Source organism: Ambystoma mexicanum, chromosome 10, assembly GCF_040938575.1.
Source record: "Ambystoma mexicanum isolate Mex_15411 chromosome 10, UKY_AmexF1_1, whole genome shotgun sequence".
In the NCBI taxonomy this organism is placed as follows: domain Eukaryota; kingdom Metazoa; phylum Chordata; class Amphibia; order Caudata; family Ambystomatidae; genus Ambystoma; species Ambystoma mexicanum.
Genome location: NC_090932.1, coordinates 1486753099 through 1486775326, shown reverse-complemented (window position 1 = coordinate 1486775326; position 22228 = coordinate 1486753099). Strand labels below are relative to the sequence as shown.

At 47.4% G+C, this 22228-nt stretch overlaps 1 protein-coding gene across 1 annotated transcript in view; it reads right to left on the bottom strand.

Annotated features, from left to right (window-relative positions):
- The window catches only part of MLXIP (MLX interacting protein), a 1610055-nt gene that overhangs the window by 72421 nt on the left and 1515406 nt on the right, over nt 1–22228 (bottom strand). Inside the window, exon 16 of the mRNA XM_069619595.1 lies at nt 17701–17830. Within this exon, the coding sequence (XP_069475696.1) occupies nt 17701–17830 (130 nt within the window). The remainder of the gene's footprint in view (nt 1–17700; nt 17831–22228) is intronic.

Sequence of the window (22228 nt, the reverse complement as noted above, 5' to 3'; positions counted from 1 at the left end):
TGCTAAAGTGAGCCTGAACTAATACCAACAAGCATCTCTCACTCACCCTGAACCTCTAGAGGGAATTAAAAGCAATTTTAGCACCTTTTCACTTCCCTGCAAACCACATTAAAGTAATTCGCCTGTGTTTAAAACTCATCCCTGTTTTCTCTAAGCTTGCTGGGGGAACTGGAACTGTGTATTGCATTATAAAGTGTGATTTGTTGGGATTCTTGAAGACTGTGTGCTCTCCTTCCATTTCTTGTATTGCATAGGGGGGAGTGAATTGTCAAAAGAAAAAGTGATCATATTACCTTTTGCTAAAATCATAACAAGTTATTTCTGTACTGCATTTTATTCCACCTTGCATTTCCTTGAAACCATCACGCATTTTCAGCTATCTCATCCTCTACACTACTCCTAAGTAACCAAATCAGTGTACCCCTGTAACATTATCCATTGTTGATCACGGTCATATTCTGAAGTGTGATATCAGTTATCAATTTATTTATAAAGTGTGATAGATATATATTGTTCAATTGTCCAAATAAACCTTTTAAATTTGCAAAACAAACCTACTTCTTGGCTCAGGGGGATTCTAAGAGTGGGGTGTTATACAAGGGTTGTCATCCAGAGTACTGAACTGGACACAAAAATACATCAATAAGGGTTTTCCTCAGCATCCCAGACTAGGCATTGACTTAGCTGTAGTGTTGATTGAATATCGCTTACAAAAGTGGGGGCTCGGAGGCGGGATATTCTGGGTTAGATTTACCACTTGTGCAGATTAATACAGTGTGCCAACTGATCAGATACACATATCCGGTTAGATCACCCGCTGTTTTACACTGTGAAAGCACCCCTCAAAGGAACGCTCTAAGGAAACGGTCTGTTTTGCAAAATAAAATACAAACTTCTGTAAGTCAGGAAGGAACTCAAATTCCAGAATGACGACCTTGGTAGATATGAAAATAGCCAGAGAGCACTTCTTACATAAGCTATTTGTGATAGGTGAGTGGACTCATCAGGACCAAACGGTCTGGTTGCAGGCAATCGCGCAACAGGTCACTGAAACAGGGTCAGATATATGGAGAGATCAGGGTCCATTACATGTGGCCCTGAGTGAATTATACATGGCTCCTAAAGTTAAAGATGAACACGACAAGATGGTTAGGATAGCGGCATATTTGTATCTATATATGGGAGCCATGCAGGACAAATGTGCTGAAGGTTAAGACCTGGCAAATAGGCAACAGATGGCGTTAGAAAAGGCCCAATCTGACCTGGTCTCTTCTGAGCAGAGGCTGCAGAGGAGCCAGGAGTCAGAAAATGATAGTAGGCAGTATATCATTAAAATAAAAGAGGACATGGATATACTGCAACAGGAAAAGACAGACCAGGATACCAGAATTCTGGCTTTGCAGAAGGAGCACCAAGACAGTTTGGACTCCTTACTGCAGAGCCAGAAAAAGCTGGAGCAACAGATCAATTTCAACAGGGCATGCACAGAGCAGGTAGCCACCCTGCAAATCCAACTAGACAGAGAGAAAGAGGAAAGCAATACATTGATTTTGAAAGACCTGGATACCCAGGCAGAGTTTGATGAAGAACGCCAGAAAGCTGGTGCCTTTCAAAGGCAGAGGGACGACCTGGCGTCACGAATGCAGGCTCTTGGTCAGGAAAGGGATACCTTAGGCCAGGAAGTCTGCCATTTAAAAAGAAAAATTGAAGAAAATCACGTGGCCCTCCAGGGGCTGGGTGACCTCCAAAAAGAGCATCAGGGCTTGCTAGATCTCACCAGGAGGGTGGAGGAGGCTCTGGCAAGAAAGGAGCAGGCCAGTAGGGATGGGACTGAGGAGGTAACCCTCCTGCAGCAGAGACTGGCCCAGTACTCCAGGACCAATCAGGAGGCACAGAGAGAAAATGAGGCTCTCTGTCAGCACAATGATAGGCTCCAGTAACAGGTAGCCATGCAGGAGAGGCGGATAGAGTCTAGTAAGGCCTTAACTGAGGAACTGAAAGCGCAGGCTCCTCCATTGCAACAGGAAGTAGGGGCGGATAGAGATGAGGTTCGCTGGGAAAGAGAAACTCCTGAGCATAACCTCAGGAGCCCTAGTACCAGAGGCCTTCATCTCTCCCAGTCTCTGGACTCTGCCACCCCCATGTCCCCTCGCGCACATGAGCCCAGGGCCACGGGGATGGCAGATTACTATCCAGCTAGAAGTATGGGGCTCATAGGCCAGTACCTCCCAGGAATGGATGGACGGGCATCCGGGTATGGGCACCCAAGCACAGTGCAATTTAGTGGGGAACCCCAGGAGAGTAGGCCCACTAAGGGCATCCTGAAAACCTCTGCCCAGTTAGGTCAGTGGGGGGGGTACCCATCCAATCCTGGCAGCAAGGAGGGGTCTGAAGACTCCTCTGAGCATTACAGGACACAGGAGACCAGGTCCCCATATTCTGCCAGCCATTCCCAGGTTCGCAGAATCCGGGAAAACCTGGAAGATCAGACGGGCACCTCTGGGAGCAGCGCTTCTGAGTCGGAGGATGAATGGACCAGGGTTACCCGAACCAAAAGGGCCAATAAGGCAAAAAGGGCCTTGCTTAAGGACCCATTGAAACAAATAAAGGCAATAAGGAGTGTCATCACGCCTTATCATAAGAACGCCAAGTATTCTGTTTGGGAACACTTGGAGCTCTATGAGCAAATGATGGAGACTTTCCATTTGAAGGACAGCCAAAGCTGTATTCAATATGTAAAGTGGACCTTCTCACCAGAATACTCCAGTTTCTTTGCGGGGCTGGAGGATCAGAACCATTCAAGGTGGTCCACATACAGGGCAGCCATCTTGAAACATTTTTCTGTGCACAGAAATCCTCAAGAGGCTCGTAAGGCAGCCTACAATTTGCAATGTGGGGAGGATCAGGCCCAGTGCTTTAAGTGGGCCAGGGCCTGCCGGGGCCGGGCCCCGGCAGTCTCCATAAAGTGGGGCTGAGCCGGGGCCCAGCCGGGGCCCCCCGTCCCACACAACATTGGCGGGATGCATTATCCCGCCGCGGCCGCAGCCGCGACGGGAGATGCGCCGGTCAGTATGTCGGCCAAGCTGACAGAAGTGCCAGCCAGCCACAGCGACGCTGAGGCTGGCGGCACTTCTGTCAGTTAGTGTAACTCCCTCTGATGACCCCTCATCAGGGTCATCAGAGGAAGTTACTGTCCCTTTGTTTTCCCTCCCCAGGTCACTGACCCCCGCGGGCTCCGTGATCTAATATGCAGATTAAATCACGGAGCCCGCGGGTTCGCAGAGGGTGAAAGACGCCTCGGGCTCAGTGATCTATGTGCTCTGAGCAGATAGATCACAGAGCCCGAGGTGCCTTTCTCCGTCGGCAAAGCTTTATACAAGATGCCTTGAACTGTGTACGTTTCAAGCCATCTTTTATAAAGGTAGAAATATTTCTATGTTTATAAGACGGCTTGAAACGTGCACAATTCAAGGCATCTTTTATAAAGCTTTGTCGACGGACAAAGCGACCTTGCGGTTTGTTTTGTCCGTCATCAACGCTTTATAAAAGATGCCTTGACTTGTTTACGTGTCAAGCCATCTTTTAGAAACATAGAAACATGTTACAAATATCTATGTTTATAAAAGGTGGCTTGAAAAGTACACAAACCATAGTAAGGTAAGCACACAAGTGTGCGTAACTTACTATGGTTTGTGCACTTTTCAAGCCACCTTTTATAAACATAGAAATATGTAACATTGCTATGTTTATAAAATATGGCTTGAAAAGTACACACACCATAGTAGTACGCATAATACAAACATATAAATGCTCACATACATTTATATATTTGTTTGCGCACCTTACTATGATTTGTGCACTTTTAGGGCAAGCCCACAATGAAAGCCACGCCCCCAAACAAGGGCCCCCCCTCAATTTCTTACCCCACTTAAAGCACTGATCAGGCCCCACAAGAGTTTGTGCAAGAATTAAAGCGTGCTTTTGCGCAGACCACCAGAAGGGTGCGCACGGATAGCAGAGAATTTATCAATACGTTTTTCCATGCCTTACCCAAATACATAATGACCCAGCTCGTGAGAGATTTTCATGAGAAAAGATCTTTAGACTGGGTCATTGAACAGGCTACCCGGGTCTATGAGGTGCAGAAGCCCATCGAAAATAAAAATAATGTGCAGAAAAACCCCAAAACCAACAGCACCCCTGCTGCTGCCAAGGTGGCAGAGGTAAAGGTTGCCCCCGTTTTAGATTTGGAGATGGGGGGGCCTAAAAACCTGCCTGCACCAAATAATTCACAGCCCAGAAGGCCCTCGGGCCAGTCACAGACAAGGAGTCGAGGAGGTAGTCCCACAAATGGGGTCCCCCGCTCCCCTGACTATGTAAGTCCTCGCTACAAGGGAAACCGACCAATCCTGGGTTATGTGTGGACAACTCCAGCCCAAGGGGGGGGATCCAGCTAAGCACCTGACCCGGGGAACTTCCCCCCTAACGTCCCCCAGGAGGGCAGAAATTCACCAAATCCTAGGCAGAACTTTTTCCCCAGGTATCCACCCAATTTCCAACCCCAAAATCATCCATCCCTCTTTCCCCAATTCCCTGAGCCCAGACAACCTAATACGGGAGAGGGGAGGCCAAGGGTGGAGGGGTACCCGAATCTTCCCGACCCAGGGTATTACCAAAGAAGGGATAGCTACCCTTCCCGGGATCAGCCCAGGGGAGAAAATAGAGCCCCGTATCAGCCTGAGCGGGTTTCACAACTTGAGCGCCAAGTCCAAAATATGGCACGAGATCTGGGTCACATACTGAGGGCTCAACAGAACCCTCAGATGAGCATGCCACCGCAGAATGCCCCAAACTCTGGACCTGGTGCTCCAGAACAATGACGGGGGCAGCACCCCGATAACCCACCGGTTCCCAGGTAGGAAGCACAAGGGGAAGGGGGGTGTAAAGCCTTGGAGGAAGCTTCCTTCCCAACTTGTAAACAGCCCCTGGAAAACCAGGAACCGGAAACAAAATCTCCTGCCCCTGAAAGCCTGCCTCCCAAACAGCAGAGGGGGGGGGGGGGTAGGAGAAACAAAGGACCCAAACAGACCCGCTTTGTGGAGGAGGTACAGGTCTTCCAATTTGGGGGAGAGGGATCCTCAGAAGATCCTGGGAAAAGGATATTCTCATTCAGAGATGGGGGAATTCCTCCCAAGGAAAAATGGGTCCCAAGGGATGCCAATTCAGACTGGGGAGATGTGAAGACTGAGCTACCGCTGCCCATCATCTCATCCCAGAACCCACAATACGGAAATCCCCTGGTTCAAACCCATCCTGGTGACTGCCTCCAAAAAGGGGAGGGGGCGGCCCAGAACCGGAACCAGGGGAACCCGCAATGGCTCTGATCTCCAGTTGCAAACTTTTTCTTTCAGATTCCCCAGGCTCTTCACAGAATTCTGCCCAAATCTCTTCTCTCGCCATGTCCAAAACCAGAAAATTAGCCCACCAGTTGTCCAAAAATGTGCATTATCTGTGCCCCCTTGAGGAGAAGGAGGGAAGATATTATGCCCCGGTACAAGTACAGGGGCAGGGTACAATTTTGGCACTGGTGGACACTGGATCCCAAGCTACCCTTCTGTCCAAAAGGGCCTTTGATGAACTAAATGCAGGAAGGGGGGAGAATTACCGTATTCCTCTCACCTCTCTTCCTGGACAACTGCAGAACTTTGACGGGAAGGAAATTCCTGTCGAGGGGACTGCAGATTTGGACATCAAAATTGGGCGACACAAGGTGAAACACCCGGTCATAGTAGTGACTCCAGAGGGCACCCCTTATCTACTAGGGAATGACCTCCTGAGAAGGTTGTCACCCCTAATAGATTGTGTAAACAAGGTCCTCTGGACCCAGACTAGCCGACCAATAAAATTAAAACAGAGTGTCAACCATGTTAGTTTAAACGGCACCTGCCACATGGTTGAACAAAAATCTGACCAAGTAGAATTTCACTTCCAGAACAAACAAATTCCAGACGTGAGAGTAATAGCAGTAGGACAACAGACTGGTGATGGGGGGTCCTCTCTATTTTTGAAAATCAACCTTCCTTCCAGTTTAAGGTGGTATTCCACACTGGAAGGAAACACCCTGAAATTCTTTACTAATCCACAATCAGAAACTCCCACTCCTATAGTCCAGAAAGATGTGAAATCAGCTCAGAGCCTGGCTGATATTCAGCAAATTGGGGAGCAATTGTTCATCCCTGTTCAGTTAAATGATGGGAAGGACTCTGTTCTCGCTCGAGCGTGTGTGAACAAAGGTAAGAGCTTCATCAGTGAAGCCATGTTCCGCCAACTTCCAAAAGATCCAGCCATTCCCACATTCAAACTGATAGACAAATGGGAAATGGACCTGGAAGCACCCAATTCTAAACATCTCCTGCCAAGCAGGTGTATGCTCAAAATCTCCATTGGCAACAAGAGCATAGTCCATAATTGTTGGGTCGTGCGAGACGTCACTGCCGCCTTTTACTTAGGCAGTGACATTCTCAATCGCTTTGCCATTAGTTTGGACCTAATAAACTTCAAAGCTTGGTCCCGATTAGCGGATAATCCCATGGGCTTTGAAGATCAAGAAAAAGCATTTAGGTCAGCTCAATTGCTACCTTGTGCAGTTGAAATTCAGATTAAAGAGGAAGTCACCATCCCAGAAAGGACCCGACAATTCTCCCTGGAAGTGAAAGTTAAAAGAGGACAAAAATTGAAAAACCCTGATGCTTACATACATCTAAATGCTTCTCTCCAACAGCAAGGGTTAGGGGTAAATCCAACACCGTTAGTCAACATAGAACATGACACCATTCCAATAGAGGTGGATAACAGCGACTTACAGAGTATTACTCTAGCCGCAGGCACCATCATTGGAATGGCGGTTGATGACCGACACTTCTCCATTGATTTAGGAAATGAACTGTTAGGACCGATCCCCAAGGACTGTTTTGACAGTGACAGTGAGGACAATACAACACCAGACAGGATTTTCACCCGGCATGGGGGGAACTTCCTGGTGTACACTTCTTGCCCTTATGGTAAGGAAGATGTGACTTGTGACTTCAGGAGGGATGAGGTGATTTTCCAGGTCCATGAGGGCTGCCTTTCCCACCTGAAGCCTCCAGTCCAAATCAGCACTCTGACCAGGGACTTCTCCACCCAGCTGGAGGAGGCCGCTGAGATAGCCAAACCAGAAGTCTTTCCAGGCTTCAGGCAGATGGTGGAAGAGAGAGTCAACCTAGCTGATGCCTGCGTGACTCTGGAACAGAAGCAAAAGTTGAAACAAATTTTCTTGGATTTCCAAGATCTCTTTGCGGTAGACTCATATGACTGTGGTCGCACCGACATCCACACCACAACAATTCCCACGGACCCTGGAATGACTCCAGTGTTTGTGAAGCAATATTGTTTGCCTCTCGCATCCATGGAGTCCCTTACTGAAATAATTAAGAACCTTGAGTCCCGGGGAATAATACGTCCAGTCCACAGCACTTTCAATACTCCGGTGCTGGGAATATTGAAGCCAAACGGCCAGTGGAGACTCTGAGCTGACCTTAGGAAGCTCAACAAACGGGTCCATACTTCCCGATGGCCTCTGCCCTACATTGACCAAGGGCTGGCCCAGATTCAGGGGTCACAGGTATTCACAGCAATAGACCTGACCAACGGATACTGGACCGTGCCGGTCAGTAGGGAGGACCAATACAAACTGGCTTTTACCTTTGGGGGCCAGCAGTACACATGGACCCGGACTCCCTTCGGATACCTCAACTCCGGCAATGAATTCAACATTTTCCTACATAAGGCCATGCCCGACCTGGGTGCGAGGGGTAACCTGGCTTATGTAGATGATGTCCTCATCAAAAGTTCATCTGTGGACGAACACATAGCGGAGATCCGTTATGTTCTGACACAGTTGAGGGCCGGCGGAGCAAAACTTTCCTTTCAGAAAGCACAGTGGTGTAGAACCCGTGTTAATTTCTTTGGGCATGAGATTACTCCTCAGGGTCTCTGTCCCCAAGAAAAGAAAGTGGAAGCACTCCAGAAACTGAAAGACCCCACAACTCTGCGGGAACTAAGGAGCCTCCTTGGACTGACTAATTACAGCAGAAAGTTCATTGAAGGCTACGCAGAGATCACTAGACCCCTGATTCATCTCTTGAAGGGGGGGTCAAGTGGGAATGGGGTCCAGAACAATACGAGGCAGTAAGACAACTCAAAAGAAGCCTATCACAAGCCCCTTGCCTAGCTAACCCTGTCAGAAACAAGGAGTTCTTCCTGGAGACAGGGCTCTCTAATACGTGCTTGACGGCAGTATTATACCAAAAGCATGACAAGGTCAATAAAGTAATCTCCTATGCGAGCAAAACTTTATCCTCTGTGGAGGAAAAATTCAACGATTGTGAGAAGGCACTCCTGGCAACGGTGTGGGCATTGAAGAATTACCGCCCGTTCATCCAGGGGGAACACATCATAGTGGAGACTCCACACCAGCCTCTGCAATATCTCCAAAGTGACAGAATCCGGGCCGGAAATGTGAGTAATTCCCAAATTATTTCCTGGATTCTGTCAATGCAAGACTTTCCTGTGGAGGTCAGATATGGCCAAAACAAGAAGAGTCCCCTCGCGCAAGGTCTGGCTGAATTGCATGATTGTGCCAGAGAAAACTGTCTCGAGGATGAAAGTCTAAAAATCAAGGACAACATGGAGGCATACCTTAATTCCCCACACAAAGTCTTTGAAGAAGACAAGTGTGAGGGAATGCCCGCTGTCTATGTGGATGGATGCTCGTACCATGTTGACGACAACGGGGAGAAAGAACTGGTGCCCGGCTTAGGGAATGCATGGGTGAATGAGTCTCCAGAACCCTCCGCTGGATACAAAATTGGTCCCCGAAGTAGTCAGGTGGCAGAATTGATGGCTGTGCATCAGGCCATCCTCACTGCTGTCCAACATCAACTCCACGAACTGGTCATAATCACAGATTCGGATTATGTACGGAACGGTTTCGTGGAGCACCTGGTTAATTGGAAAACCCGAGGCATGTTATGTGCTAATAACAAACCCCTGAAACATGGGAAGTTAATCCAAAATATTGATGATCTGGTCACATCGAATGGGATGACCATCTACTGGAAAAAGATCAAGGGTCATTCCAAAGTAGAGGGACCAGACAAAACTGGAAATGACTTAGCTGATCAGCTGGCCAAAACCGGGGCCATCCAAGGGGATCTAATAGAGATAGAGATGGGGAAATCCAGGTCACTGCTATCACTAGGTCCCAGACCAATGCTCACAATGATCTTTCAACTGCACAATGGAGTAAGGAGACCCCTGATGCTGATTTAATTACAGCTCAGAAGGGGGATCCAATTATTGGTAAGTTTTACCAACACCTTGAGGACCCTGAGAACTTTCCCCTGACGGATACCGATTACATTGGGAAAGAGGACCTAAGAGTGTTGATGAAATGTCCAAAAATGTTCCGAATCCAAGACGGTTTGTTGGTAAGGAAATCCCAAGCTGGCCATGATCAGTGGGTGGTCCCTACCTCATTCCGAAGCCTGATGTTAAGTCACGCCCATGATGCGGCCACCGCCGGTCATAGGGGGTTTCACACAACACTGGAAATCTTAAGAGAGGTTGCATACTGGCCACACATGGGGCAAGGCCTCGACCAATACTTGAAGGGGTGTCTTGTGTGTTCACAATTTCAGCCATCATCCCTCACACACCGTGCGCCTCTCCAAAAGAGGGGGATGACACTGCCATGGTCAGATTTGCAAATCGACTTTGTAGGCCCTGTAATCCGCCCGGCCCCAAACAGCAGCTGCCCTGATGATTAACCACATCTTTTCCCGTTTTGGTCTACCTCAAAGGATTGAGTCAGACAGAGGTAGCCACTTTACCAGTGAAGTAATGACAAAGATGTGGGAGATACTGGGGGTTAAAAGGAAGCTACACATTGCTTACAGGCCAGCTTCTTCTGGAGCAGTAGAACGCTACAACCGGACAATTGTGAGCATATTAAAAAAGTTTGTGGCAGATTCTGGGCCAAGTTGGGATATCCGACTACCTCTGGTCCTAATGGCCATCAGATCTACCCCTTCATCTGCAACTCAAATGTCACCTTTTGAGTTGATGACTGGACGCAAGATGGTGCTTCCCCAGCATTTGCTCTACAGAACCCAAGAGCAAACGTTGATAAATGCCTCCACAACTCATGAGTATGTGGAGAATTTAAGGAAACACCTTCAGCATGCTTTTGCCTATGCTCAGCAGAATCTAGAAAGATCAGCCGAGAGCATGAAGACCCACTATGAATTAAAAACTACCTGAAAGGAATATAAGGTGGGTGATCGGGTCTATCTATACAATTTGCAAAGGGACCAGGCCAAACAGCGAAAATTCTTGCCTACATGGAAGGGACCGTTTGAAATTATAGACAAGATCTCCCTTGTTGACTACAAAATCTGCATCCCCAAAGGTAGTTTGGCAGAAGGGGAAGACAAGTGGGTACATATAAATCAGTTAAAGTGTTGCCATCCCAGGCACACTCTGCAACAACTGGAGGAGTCCTCTGCAATACCAGAGGGGACCGCTCCAGAGTAATTCAATTCCAACCCCAAAATATCCCACATACAGTCTCTAAAATATTATGATTTGGAAAAAAAAAAAGTCTTATAATTGTATCTTGTTTTTTGTTAAAATAAGAACGCAAATGTTTTGACTATAAAATGTATATGCCACCCCAGTATATCAATGGTGGGGAAGAAATGTCTACGAATAGGTATTGCTGCTTTCCTTTGTCATCCTAGGAGAAAGAAAACCTGGAGACTGGCCAAGGAGGACGATCCGGGGACCGGGAGCAGAGACCCGAGGGGCCCGGGGTACCGCCCAATATTCCCATCGGGACCGGCGAGGAGAACCGATCGATCCAACTGGGTGGAGGAAAAGATGTTGAACTGTGCCATTCACAGAATTGGAAGAAGATAATGGGGACATACCAGCGCAAGGGCTCAAAACCTCCTTTGCACCCGACTTCCCCTCGGGATGAGCTATCGCCGCCCACATTCACGCCAGAATAGGAGAACTGCGCAGTTGGCACAAGACCACTCCAAAGATACAACCTTCTTGTGGGGGGTTCCACATCACCACTCTACTGTAAGGATGCCATCAAAACATGTAAGGATGCCATCAAAACAATGTTAAGCAAGGGTCCTATACTATCAAGCAAAAGACCACTCTATTGAAATGCAGTAAATCAAGACAACTCAAAAATGGATGCAGTACCAACAAATTTCCCAAGGTGGCACTAGCGGTCTAAACTCTGACAGGGAAACTGTATTTAGGAGTTGCAAGAGGGGCAGGGACTTCAAAGCTTGTTGGTTAATTGAAAATCTAGCCACCTGCTGTTCCCAGAGGCCAAGAGGCTGGGAAACCTTAACACCTCAGAGATTCCCACACTAGGAGGCAGGATATCACATGACCCTGTTGATTGATTGAGGAGAGACTTCCAGGCAGCCTGCTGGAGCCCACACAAAAGGCTCTTTCTGTTGAATGGGGTATGTTAATTTTGAGTGTTTCCTGTCAACAGCCCTCTGCCAGCAAGGAGAGATGTGATCACTGACCCACCCAGACTCCTGGAGGCGGACCCAAACACTTTTGGGAGTTGAATTGCAACAAATATATATTTTATAGAAACAGTGATAATTTATTGTAAACAAATGACAGGAATGTACAACTTTGAGAGTCTTAGTTTGAAAAATGCCCTCACGATTTGAGTCCAAACTCCAATTTGTACCATGTTCTGGGGCCAAACCCCGCTAATTATGATTATTGTAGACAATGTGTTTAAGCTAGAGACATGGAAAGTTACTGGGATATATGTAGAAGGGAAATGTACCTTTGTATAATTTTTGATGAAAACCCATGTTGCAAAACCCACTAAAATCGAAAATAAGTTGCCATTTTTTAATGCAAGCTCCTAGAAACGCCAGAGTCGGGACAGGGGCTATCTTTAGTAATATATGATGTGTGTATGTGATGTCAAACAACTGCGTACCTGGGAAATATGTATTTGGATCAGGAATAGATTTGTGTGCAAATTGACCAGGGGAGGATCCTCTGACCCATAAACAGACCTCATCATGATGACAATCCATTTCCTTCCCCCAATCATGGGAGAGGGGAGAGTTGGGCCAATGACAAGTAGAGAGGGGCAGGCTTAGCTAGGCCCAGGCACACACCCATTTTCAAAACACATAAAAAGAGACTGCTGGGACAGGTAGAGACATTCGATTCCATTTGCTGCGGAGCATGCTGACCGACGACTTCACATCCAGAGATCCAGACTTCAAATCCAACAATCTCCAGAACCTGTAGCAGAAATTAACTCCAGAATTTGTAGCAGAGAGGCCTGAATCCACCAGCTGAACCCTCTTCAGCAGGCCTCAAAACCAACCAAACTATTCAACAGCCGGGCGAGCTGTTTGAGTTTTTGCCAAGAATTTTTGCAAGAACCTGTAGCAGTATCCAGAAAGCAGTGCTGTATCCGGAACCACAAACCAGACCGTTGTGAGCAGATCCGGAGATTGACAGACCCAGAGAGCAGAGCTGACCCAGATAGCCGGGACTTCAGAACCACCCGCCGGAAGTCTCATCCAACCTGACCAGACCGTGACGAGGCCTATTTCAAATTGATATTGTGAGAGCCAAGCAGAACTGTGCAGGACCAATCTCTTAGTTAAAATAATCTAATCCAAACTATTTTAACCTAAGTAGAACAGCCTCCTAGAAATCGTGTCATCTGTCATTTTTAAAGCTTCACAACTGTCACCTGTCAATTCTGCAGCTGCAAGCTGTCACCTGTCATTTTGAGTTTTACTTTAAATCCGAAAATCTACCTTTATTAAATCGTCCGTATCTCTGGAACCGTTTGGGCTAGGAACGTGGTTTAACTTTCATTTTAAAGCTGTGATTCTAGGCTTTCAAACGAACCGACTTTCTACTCCTTATACTTTTTCCGCAATCACGATTTATGCACTCGCGAAATTTACAGCGATTTGCGATTTTGGCTCAATTTCTCCACTTGCAAAATAGCAGCTCCATTCTTTCCTTTGTTAAAATCCGTTTGCAACCTGGTAATAACTCCTAGAGCATTGCTAAAGTGAGCCTGAACTAATACCAACAAGCATCTCTCACTCACCCTGAACCTCTAGAGGGAATTAAAAGCAATTTTAGCACCTTTTCACTTCCCTGCAAACCACATTAAAGTAATTCACCTGTGTTTAAAACTCATCCCTGTTTTCTCTAAGCTTGCTGGGGGAACTGGAACTGTGTATTGCATTATAAAGTGTGATTTGTTGGGATTCTTGAAGATTCATGAAGGGGCAGTGATATCATCAAGTTTCCCATTTTCCGACGTGAATCTGGCTTGCATGCTGTCGAGGATTTGTTGCATGTCTGGAGTGACTGCTGTCAGGCTTTTGGGGTCGGATCCCCTCTGGGTTTTGTGCTTTACCTTATGTATGTGTCCATGCTGCCCTGCTTCTTGGATCACCCACCGTCTTTGATCATTGTCATGATTGAGTCGGGCAGGCGGCAGTGCACTGTACTATCCACCCTTGTCAGGTAAGCCCTAGGAGCCCAGTCTCTCTGGCACCTCTTCACCCATAGCAGGACAGGAAGTAGAGTCAACGCGTCTGCCTTAGAGCTTTCAACTCCCCTCAGCTCCAATTTCAGCTCCATCATGCCGTGCACACACGAGCTACGGCGTAATTTCACCACGACCCGGTCCCTGCAGATGCTCGCTGATAGAGTGAACTGCCCTTTGCAGAGCCAACCCCAGCTAAAAGGATGCTGGGGGAAAGTAACAGCTTTGGTGTTTGGAGTCGAAGTAGGGGGAGTTCGGAGGAGGATGGAGTCGAGAGAAAAGAGAGTTTAAAGTGGCACAGAAACAATGGAGACAGAGGAGGGGTGGAGAAAGGTGGAAAGAGGAGGTGAGAGAGAGTAAGGAGGAGGTGAAGAGAGGTCCAGAGTAGATGAGGAGCAACATCAGTAAGACTGAGGAAGGTGTTGTGGTGGCCCGGTAGAGGGGGGCGCCAGGAGAGGCAGAAGTAAGAGTGAGAAAGAAGTTGAAAAAGACCCAGACAGGGCAAAGTGGAACATCAGAGCAACTAAGGCAGAGACTGCGAAAAGGCATAGAGGGAGCAGGAAGAAACACATACAAGGGTACGTTGGAGGTGGGATCAGGCATGGGGCGACAAAGATAAACAAGAGTGGGGGGAAGGAAGTGGATAGAGTAGAGCATTGGTGAAAAGAACCCTGGAGAGAGAGAAAAGGAAGCAGTTAATGATCTTCAGATTGCAGGAGAAAGGAAGGAGGAGGTGATTAGTTCTTGGATTTAGGGAGAAAATCCCCCAGGGACAGAGAGTGGGAAGGGGACAACAACTGAGGCTAGTGCAAGGAGGAGGTTTGCAACAACAGAAAGGTTTGAGATACAGGGGCACCCAGCCCAAGACAGGTTAAAGAGGTAAGTCCTTGATCCGAAAACAGCAAGTCTGGGGAGGGTGGAGGAAGGAGCATGCAGTGAAGAGGAGCAGGTGATTGTCAGGAGTAGAAAGGCGATTGGTAGGTGACAGGACGAGGGCCATGAGGCATAGAGATAGTGAGTCACTATGCCAAAGGCCTGTAAAAATCATGTCACTGTGCAGAATTAATGTGCCGGTATTACTGTATACTGGCATGTTTCCGTACCAGCCAAGTACAAGTTTGCCGGTGGGGTGGAGGAATTATCTCCAGCTAAGAACTGGAGGTAATTTTGCCATCCTACTGGCAAAAAATTGCTGGTATTACCAGTACTGGTAATATCAGTGCCAGTAATACAGGCAAATCCCCCATGGAGTCCTATGGGACAACATGGAATGGGGGTTTGCCACTGTCACTGCCACTTATAATCCGGCGTTAATTCCGCTGGATTGAGTGCCGGTAACGGTATTACCATTTGCCGATATCCTGGCAGAATTACTGCCAGGGTTCTGGCAAAGTCCTAATGAGGGCCATTCTGTTGACAACAGCTCGAAATAGCTGGAAAGCTCTGACTCTATCCTTATATCCTTATCCTGGTGGCTGAGGTCCAACAAAAACTACAAACCCCAGCGTCAGAAGATGAGGTGATTGCATCCGACAGGTAGCTGAGAAACTATGAGCAAGGAACGCTCCCCAGAAAAGAGGGACTGAGTGACCGTCGCTGAAATCCTTCTAACCTTTTTGCCACCACTAAATAGACTATGCATTCTTATCGAAGGAAAAGTAGTCCTCTTTATTTTCTATTGTAGTTTTGACTTTGAAATTGGGTTCCACAAGAGAGTTTGTGGGCACCCTGGGGAAAGCCTGTTCTGTTAGTGTGTACTGGACACAAACAAGTTTACAGCTACACCCTTTGAAACACACTTACCTGAACATTTTATGGCTGGAGGGAGGACGACATTGGGGATCATTACAAGTTGGGCTGTGCGGGTAAAATGCGGCGGTATTACCCTATACCACCGCATTACCACACTGCCCAATTAGAACTTTGGCGGAAAGTTGGAGGATTCACTGCCAGCTATGAGCTGGAGGTAAATCCGACAGCTCTCGTCCAAATTTCACAGGAATTACTGCAGCAAAATTACTGGCGCAGTAATTCGGTCAAAAATGCCTCTATTGAGCCCTATGGAGTAAAATAAATGGAGATTTACACCGCCACTTGTAATCAGGCAATAATACCCCCGTACCAAGTGGTAATAACAGTAATACAGTTTGGTGGCATCTGGACGGATTTACCACCCAGCTACCACCAAACTCGTTATGAGGCCCTATAGACTTGGAGAATCGTAACACTTTCTTTTCCTTGTGTTAAGCCATCAGTCTTATTATTTGACCCTGTATTATTTTGGCATCCTTAATGATCGATTTGTTGAAAACACAAGGTGTCTAGGGTCTCAGGTGATCCATGTCTAGCTTGTGACAAGTGTAGTTACAGTGTCTGCATGGAGGAGCAAATACATCTGACGCCATAGTCTAGTCTTAGCACATCTAATGTCCTTAGCTCAGGGTTGCCGAACCCCTGAAGTGCCCTTCGGTTCACTTGTATTTTGGGCCACATAAAGATGGGCAGGATTTTGCCTGTATGTTTCTAACACTGAAGTTAATTTTTGCCACCTGCCAAGGGTCACTTGAGCCAACCATGGGCTCTTCCCTTGGGCTTCTCAGTGTCTCCAGTATCTTCCAGGGCACGCCTCAGCAGTATACAGTTTCAATGCATGGACTATTTAGCTTGTCAACCTCCTAATATCGCCTCTTATTACACTGGTCGATAACAATTTCACTCTATGGTACTGCATTCTAACTCCCACAGCACGGGCCGGTTCTAGGTGAGATTTCTGCATTCTAAAGGGCACACACAGAAAAGACCGATTTTTTGGCGTGGCCTTTAAAATGCCAAGATATCATATACGTCCCCCGCCCCCCTTTACAAGGTGATCCCATCCCCTCTCCCGCTGGTTACCCTGTAAATCGGGCGGAGAGGGGGGTTAACCCCCCCAAACCCACCATTTCCTCATCCACCACCCCATTTCCATCTCAACACTCACGTAGTCCCCAAACACATACTCACACTAACGCACACAAACTCCTACCTGTTATCCCATGACGGTTCTTCCTGGCCCTGAGTGCCTGTCAGCCCCTGCGCGCACTCGTGGGCAGCAGGGGCATGACAGTTCGATTTAGAAAGACTGCTCTGTTCGGTCACAGAGCGGTCTTTCTAAATCGTACTTTTTTTTCAATTAAGTGAAACAGGGCTATGTTTTCACTTAATATCCACTGACGGCCTCTGGCCCCTCTATCTTTCAATTAGGGCTAAATGGACAGAGGGCACAAAACCGCTATCAGCCATCTTCACACCATGCAGGACCAACATGGCACCCTCATGAACCCACGTCCAAGCACCCTGCACCGCATGATTTCTTCTACTCGGTAGTCTTATAGTGCAGCATGCTTACCATCCGTTTCCCTGCGCCCTCCAGCACAAGCTTTCCTTCCGGCTCTGCTCCCTGTTCCATTCAGGACTTCCTCAGACTTGGTGTGTCTAGTGTGGAATTCCTCTGCTCTGTGGGCAGGTTCCCCCATATACCACGGCCACCCCCAAAGTTGCAGTTTCCCCCTTTGCTTCCCTCAGCGGTCAAACCATCACAAATTAAGATGTAAGGGCCTTCGCTGACAATGTTGAGAGTTGGCAATGGATTGAAATTCTGCCAAGCACCTGCCATCTACTTGTGAGAGGACTTACCCCGGTAAGGCATCATACTTCTGCAGCAGTCAGATGACTCTCTTCTTTTGGGGAGAAATCAGTAAGGAAATAGAGTATTGATGGAAGCTCACTACATTATTTGTCAAATTCCAAGGGACAGCACAATGATTTGTCTACAGGACCTGGCAAGATCTTTCAAGGTCAAATCAAACTTCAGCAGTAGAAAAGAGGCGTACTAAGTGTGAAAAACATGCACAATTCAAACGGGTCAGAAAATGCGTGCGAAAGAGCACTTTTATATTGTTCCAAAAAAATCTCTTTTTCAATCCATATGCAGGTTGGTATGTACGTATATTCCCATACATATAGTAAAGAGTAATACTTACTTGGGCGCAAAACAAGAAGGGAACAGTGTTGATCCAGCCAAGACATTGTAGTCTGATACAGCTCATTTAAACTTGTTGTAGACACCATTCCATTGAATGATTCAAACAGTGGCTTCATAATAATGCTGAACTGAATAGGATTGAATTAAGGAGCAAATGAAAAAGCATAAATAGATTAATCTAAATTATACAAATGTGACTTTTCCTGGGAAGAAATAAGCCCACGTCTGAAAAGTAACCATAGATCGCTAGCACTAAATGCAGAAATGGCCGATTGAAATTAGCACAGTAGGTTACTGTCGTTTCTGTTCAGAATTTGAATAACCTGTTCCAAGTTTTGGGCCCTGAGAAAGCAACTTAAAGTCCATGCGTTAACTTCACAAAGAAAAGCAAAACACTTGACTGCAGCCTATTTAATGTTAGCTCTTTGCTCGTGCTGAGAACAGACTGGATTTGCTCATAGAAACTGCACTTTGGCTCAGCGAAAATAGGAACAAAAGCCAGTAGTCTTCCTCAGCCTTCCACTCTGCCAAGCACCTGTGGGGCTACTCGGCCTACTCGCCTTCTCCAGTTTCAATGTCAAAGGCAGCAGAGACAGGAAAGCAGGCAGGGCACAGGGAACACATGGATGCTGCTCTCCAATGTTCTCGGACTCCATACGTTCTGCCCGGCTCCCGGTCAATAGCAGTGATTACATGGAGCCGGTGGGGCCAAGAAAGCACTAACGTGAACATCTTCCTGTGCTGTCTCTTCCCGCATCACCCTCTTTCCTGGTCTGTCAATGGCAGCAAAGTCCCAGGGACAAGATGGACGAGTGCCGTCTGCCGGCACATCTTATAACAGTAAGAGCAGATTCCATTATATTCATTTAGCACGCTATAGGCAGTTTCCAATAAGCTCAATCGTCACAGGAAGGCACATTTGGACCTTACTGTGATAAATAGGAGCAGATCTTACTATGCTAATTGGGCACATGAAATATTGCCTGAATGTGAAAACGTGGCATAATGTAATCTGACATGACTGGGCTAGGTGAACTTGCCCAGATATTTAACTCACTGTATGTACTACCTGGGCAACATTAAATGTGGCCTTCCTTTGATGGCGGCATACTGGAAAATGCCTTTAGCATGCTAATTGAATGTAATGGGATCTAGTATTACTGTACTAAATGGGCATAATGTAATCTGGCCTTGCTGTGCCAAATGGGCCTAATGGAATGTTACACTTCTGAGCTAACAGAAAGGTCAGTTACTACAAAAGTTGCCGTTTTTGAAATGCCCCATGTTAACTATGCATATAACCTGCCCTTTCTGTGCCGACTAGGTATGATGAAATCCGGATTTTCTTTGGTAACAGTACGCAATGGAATGTGGCACTAGTGTGCAAGCTAGTCCTACGACTGGCATTGGAGCAAGTGCCTGTCCATAGGATGCACATTGTGCGCACATACTGTAACGCTCACCTGATTCCCACGGAGGCGCTGGTCTTGGCAGGAAGGTGTCTGTGACTCGAAAAGTGATGTGCAGGACTCGATTGGCTTCTGGGGTCGAACCTCTTCTCACTGTGTGTCGAACCCGAAGGGTGAGGTTTCTGTAGGTGAAAAAATATGGGGGTTAAGGGTCTGGGCTGTTGAATGTTCCTCTCCCTCTCCCTCTCTTCCTAGCTTCTCCGTAGAGCCCCCCCCCAGGTCACGTGCTCACCTTAGATAGGTGAATGCTGGACTCTCCATCTGCAAATTAACAAGGGGGGTCCTGGGAGTCCCTCTGCCAGACATTAGTCCTGGTTACGAGAGACTTACCCAGAGTCTTTAGCTCACTATCTTTCACAGAGAGGAAATATCCCAAACATATCAGTCTTTGTCCTGCCCTGGGGCAGTCCAGCACCGAAATGCTAGGCAATTCTCCTCTGAACAAGAGTACCAACAGAAACCCCAGACACGTGTTTCGGTCTGGTTGGACCTCATCAGTAGGGTGGATCTGTGCCTCTCTAAGAATAGTGAGCAAGGGGTCCACGTCTGGATTCCCCTAGTAACTTAGGGTGAGACCCAAAGTTACTTAAATATGCAAATTAACAAGGGGGGTCCTGGGAGTCCCTCTGCCAGACATTAGTCCTGGTTACGACTTACCCAGAGTCTTTAGCTCACTATCTTTCACAGAGAAGAAATATCCCAAACATATCAGTCTTTGTCCTGCCCTGGGGCAGTCCAGCACCGAAATGCTAGGCAATTCTCCTCTGAACAAGAGTACCAACAGAAACCCCAGACACGTGTTTCGGTCTGGTTGGACCTCATCAGTAGGGTGGATCTGTGCCTCTCTAAGAATAGTGAGCAAGGGGTCCACGTCTGGATTCCCCTAGTAACTTAGGGTGAGACCCAAAGTTACTTAAATATGCAAATTAACAAGGGGGGTCCTGGGAGTCCCTCTGCCAGACATTAGTCCTGGTTACGAGAGACTTACCCAGAGTCTTTAGCTCACTATCTTTCACAGAGAAGAAATATCCCAAACATATCAGTCTTTGTCCTGCCCTGGGGCAGTCCAGCACCGAAATGCTAGGCAATTCTCCTCTGAACAAGAGTACCAACAGAAACCCCAGACACGTGTTTCGGTCTGGTTGGACCTCATCAGTAGGGTGGATCTGTGCCTCTCTAAGAATAGTGAGCAAGGGGTCCACGTCTGGATTCCCCTAGTAACTTAGGGTGAGACCCAAAGTTACTTAAATATGCAAATTAACAAGGGGGGTCCTGGGAGTCCCTCTGCCAGACATTAGTCCTGGTTACGAGAGACTTACCCAGAGTCTTTAGCTCACTATCTTTCACAGAGAAGAAATATCCCAAACATATCAGTCTTTGTCCTGCCCTGGGGCAGTCCAGCACCGAAATGCTAGGCAATTCTCCTCTGAACAAGAGTACCAACAGAAACCCCAGACACGTGTTTCGGTCTGGTTGGACCTCATCAGTAGGGTGGATCTGTGCCTCTCTAAGAATAGTGAGCAAGGGGTCCACGTCTGGATTCCCCTAGTAACTTAGGGTGAGACCCAAAGTTACTTAAATATGCAAATTAACAAGGGGGGTCCTGGGAGTCCCTCTGCCAGACATTAGTCCTGGTTACGACTTACCCAGAGTCTTTAGCTCACTATCTTTCACAGAGAAGAAATATCCCAAACATATCAGTCTTTGTCCTGCCCTGGGGCAGTCCAGCACCGAAATGCTAGGCAATTCTCCTCTGAACAAGAGTACCAACAGAAACCCCAGACACGTGTTTCGGTCTGGTTGGACCTCATCAGTAGGGTGGATCTGTGCCTCTCTAAGAATAGTGAGCAAGGGGTCCACGTCTGGATTCCCCTAGTAACTTAGGGTGAGACCCAAAGTTACTTAAATATGCAAATTAACAAGGGGGGTCCTGGGAGTCCCTCTGCCAGACATTAGTCCTGGTTACGAGAGACTTACCCAGAGTCTTTAGCTCACTATCTTTCACAGAGAAGAAATATCCCAAACATATCAGTCTTTGTCCTGCCCTGGGGCAGTCCAGCACCGAAATGCTAGGCAATTCTCCTCTGAACAAGAGTACCAACAGAAACCCCAGACACGTGTTTCGGTCTGGTTGGACCTCATCAGTAGGGTGGATCTGTGCCTCTCTAAGAATAGTGAGCAGGGTGCCGTTGCCGTTGCCAGTTCCTTCACTGGTGAAACATAGGCCTCTTGAACTCAGAGGATCGTTACCGTCGTTAACTGCACGAGCGGTGAGTTTCTGGGCACCTTTTTAGTCTTTATAGTCTTTAGGTGCGTGGCACGTTAATATTGAACAGGACTCTGTATAATGCTTTCCCTTTTGTCTTGCAGGACTCTGGAGACGGAAGATGGAGTGAAGTGCCTGGAAATGAGTAAGTAAATGCTAGCGCTCTAACTGTCTTTTTCCCTTGCTGCTTAGTCCGTGCTGAAGAGACGCTGGAGTATTTGCATGCGTTCTTATTGTGGCGAGCGCGATGGGCGTAAGTAAATACCTGTCTAATGTCTCTTCTTTTGTTTTCACAGGCGGCGGTGCAGCTTGAAGAAATCCGGAATTCGCGGAGTGCCGGTGAGTGATAACAATGCTTTTGTCTTCACAGGCGGTGGTGCAGCGTGAAGAAATCCGGAATTCGCGGAGTGCCGGTAAGTAATAACAATGCTTTTGTCTTCACAGGCGGAGATGCAGCGTGAAGAAATCCGGAATTCGCGGAGTGCCGGTAAGTAATAACAATGCTTTTGTCTTCACAGGCGGAGATGCAGCGTGAAGAACTGGCCGCAGCCGATGGATCAGGTGCGTAAGCACTGCGTGTAAAGGTTGCCTTGCTAACCTGTTGTTTCTTGTCCTTGCAGGTGCTGTTGTCGACTGGATACAGGAATGGTAAGTATAATTCTTGCAGGTTCAGGATCGAAAGAAGAAAGGCCGGAACAGACTCGGTGAGCGTTCTGCTGCAGATGCAGAATAACGCGAAGCACGTTTCATCTATCGGGTGTGGTTTAAATAGCCTTGGAGTGATGAGGCGT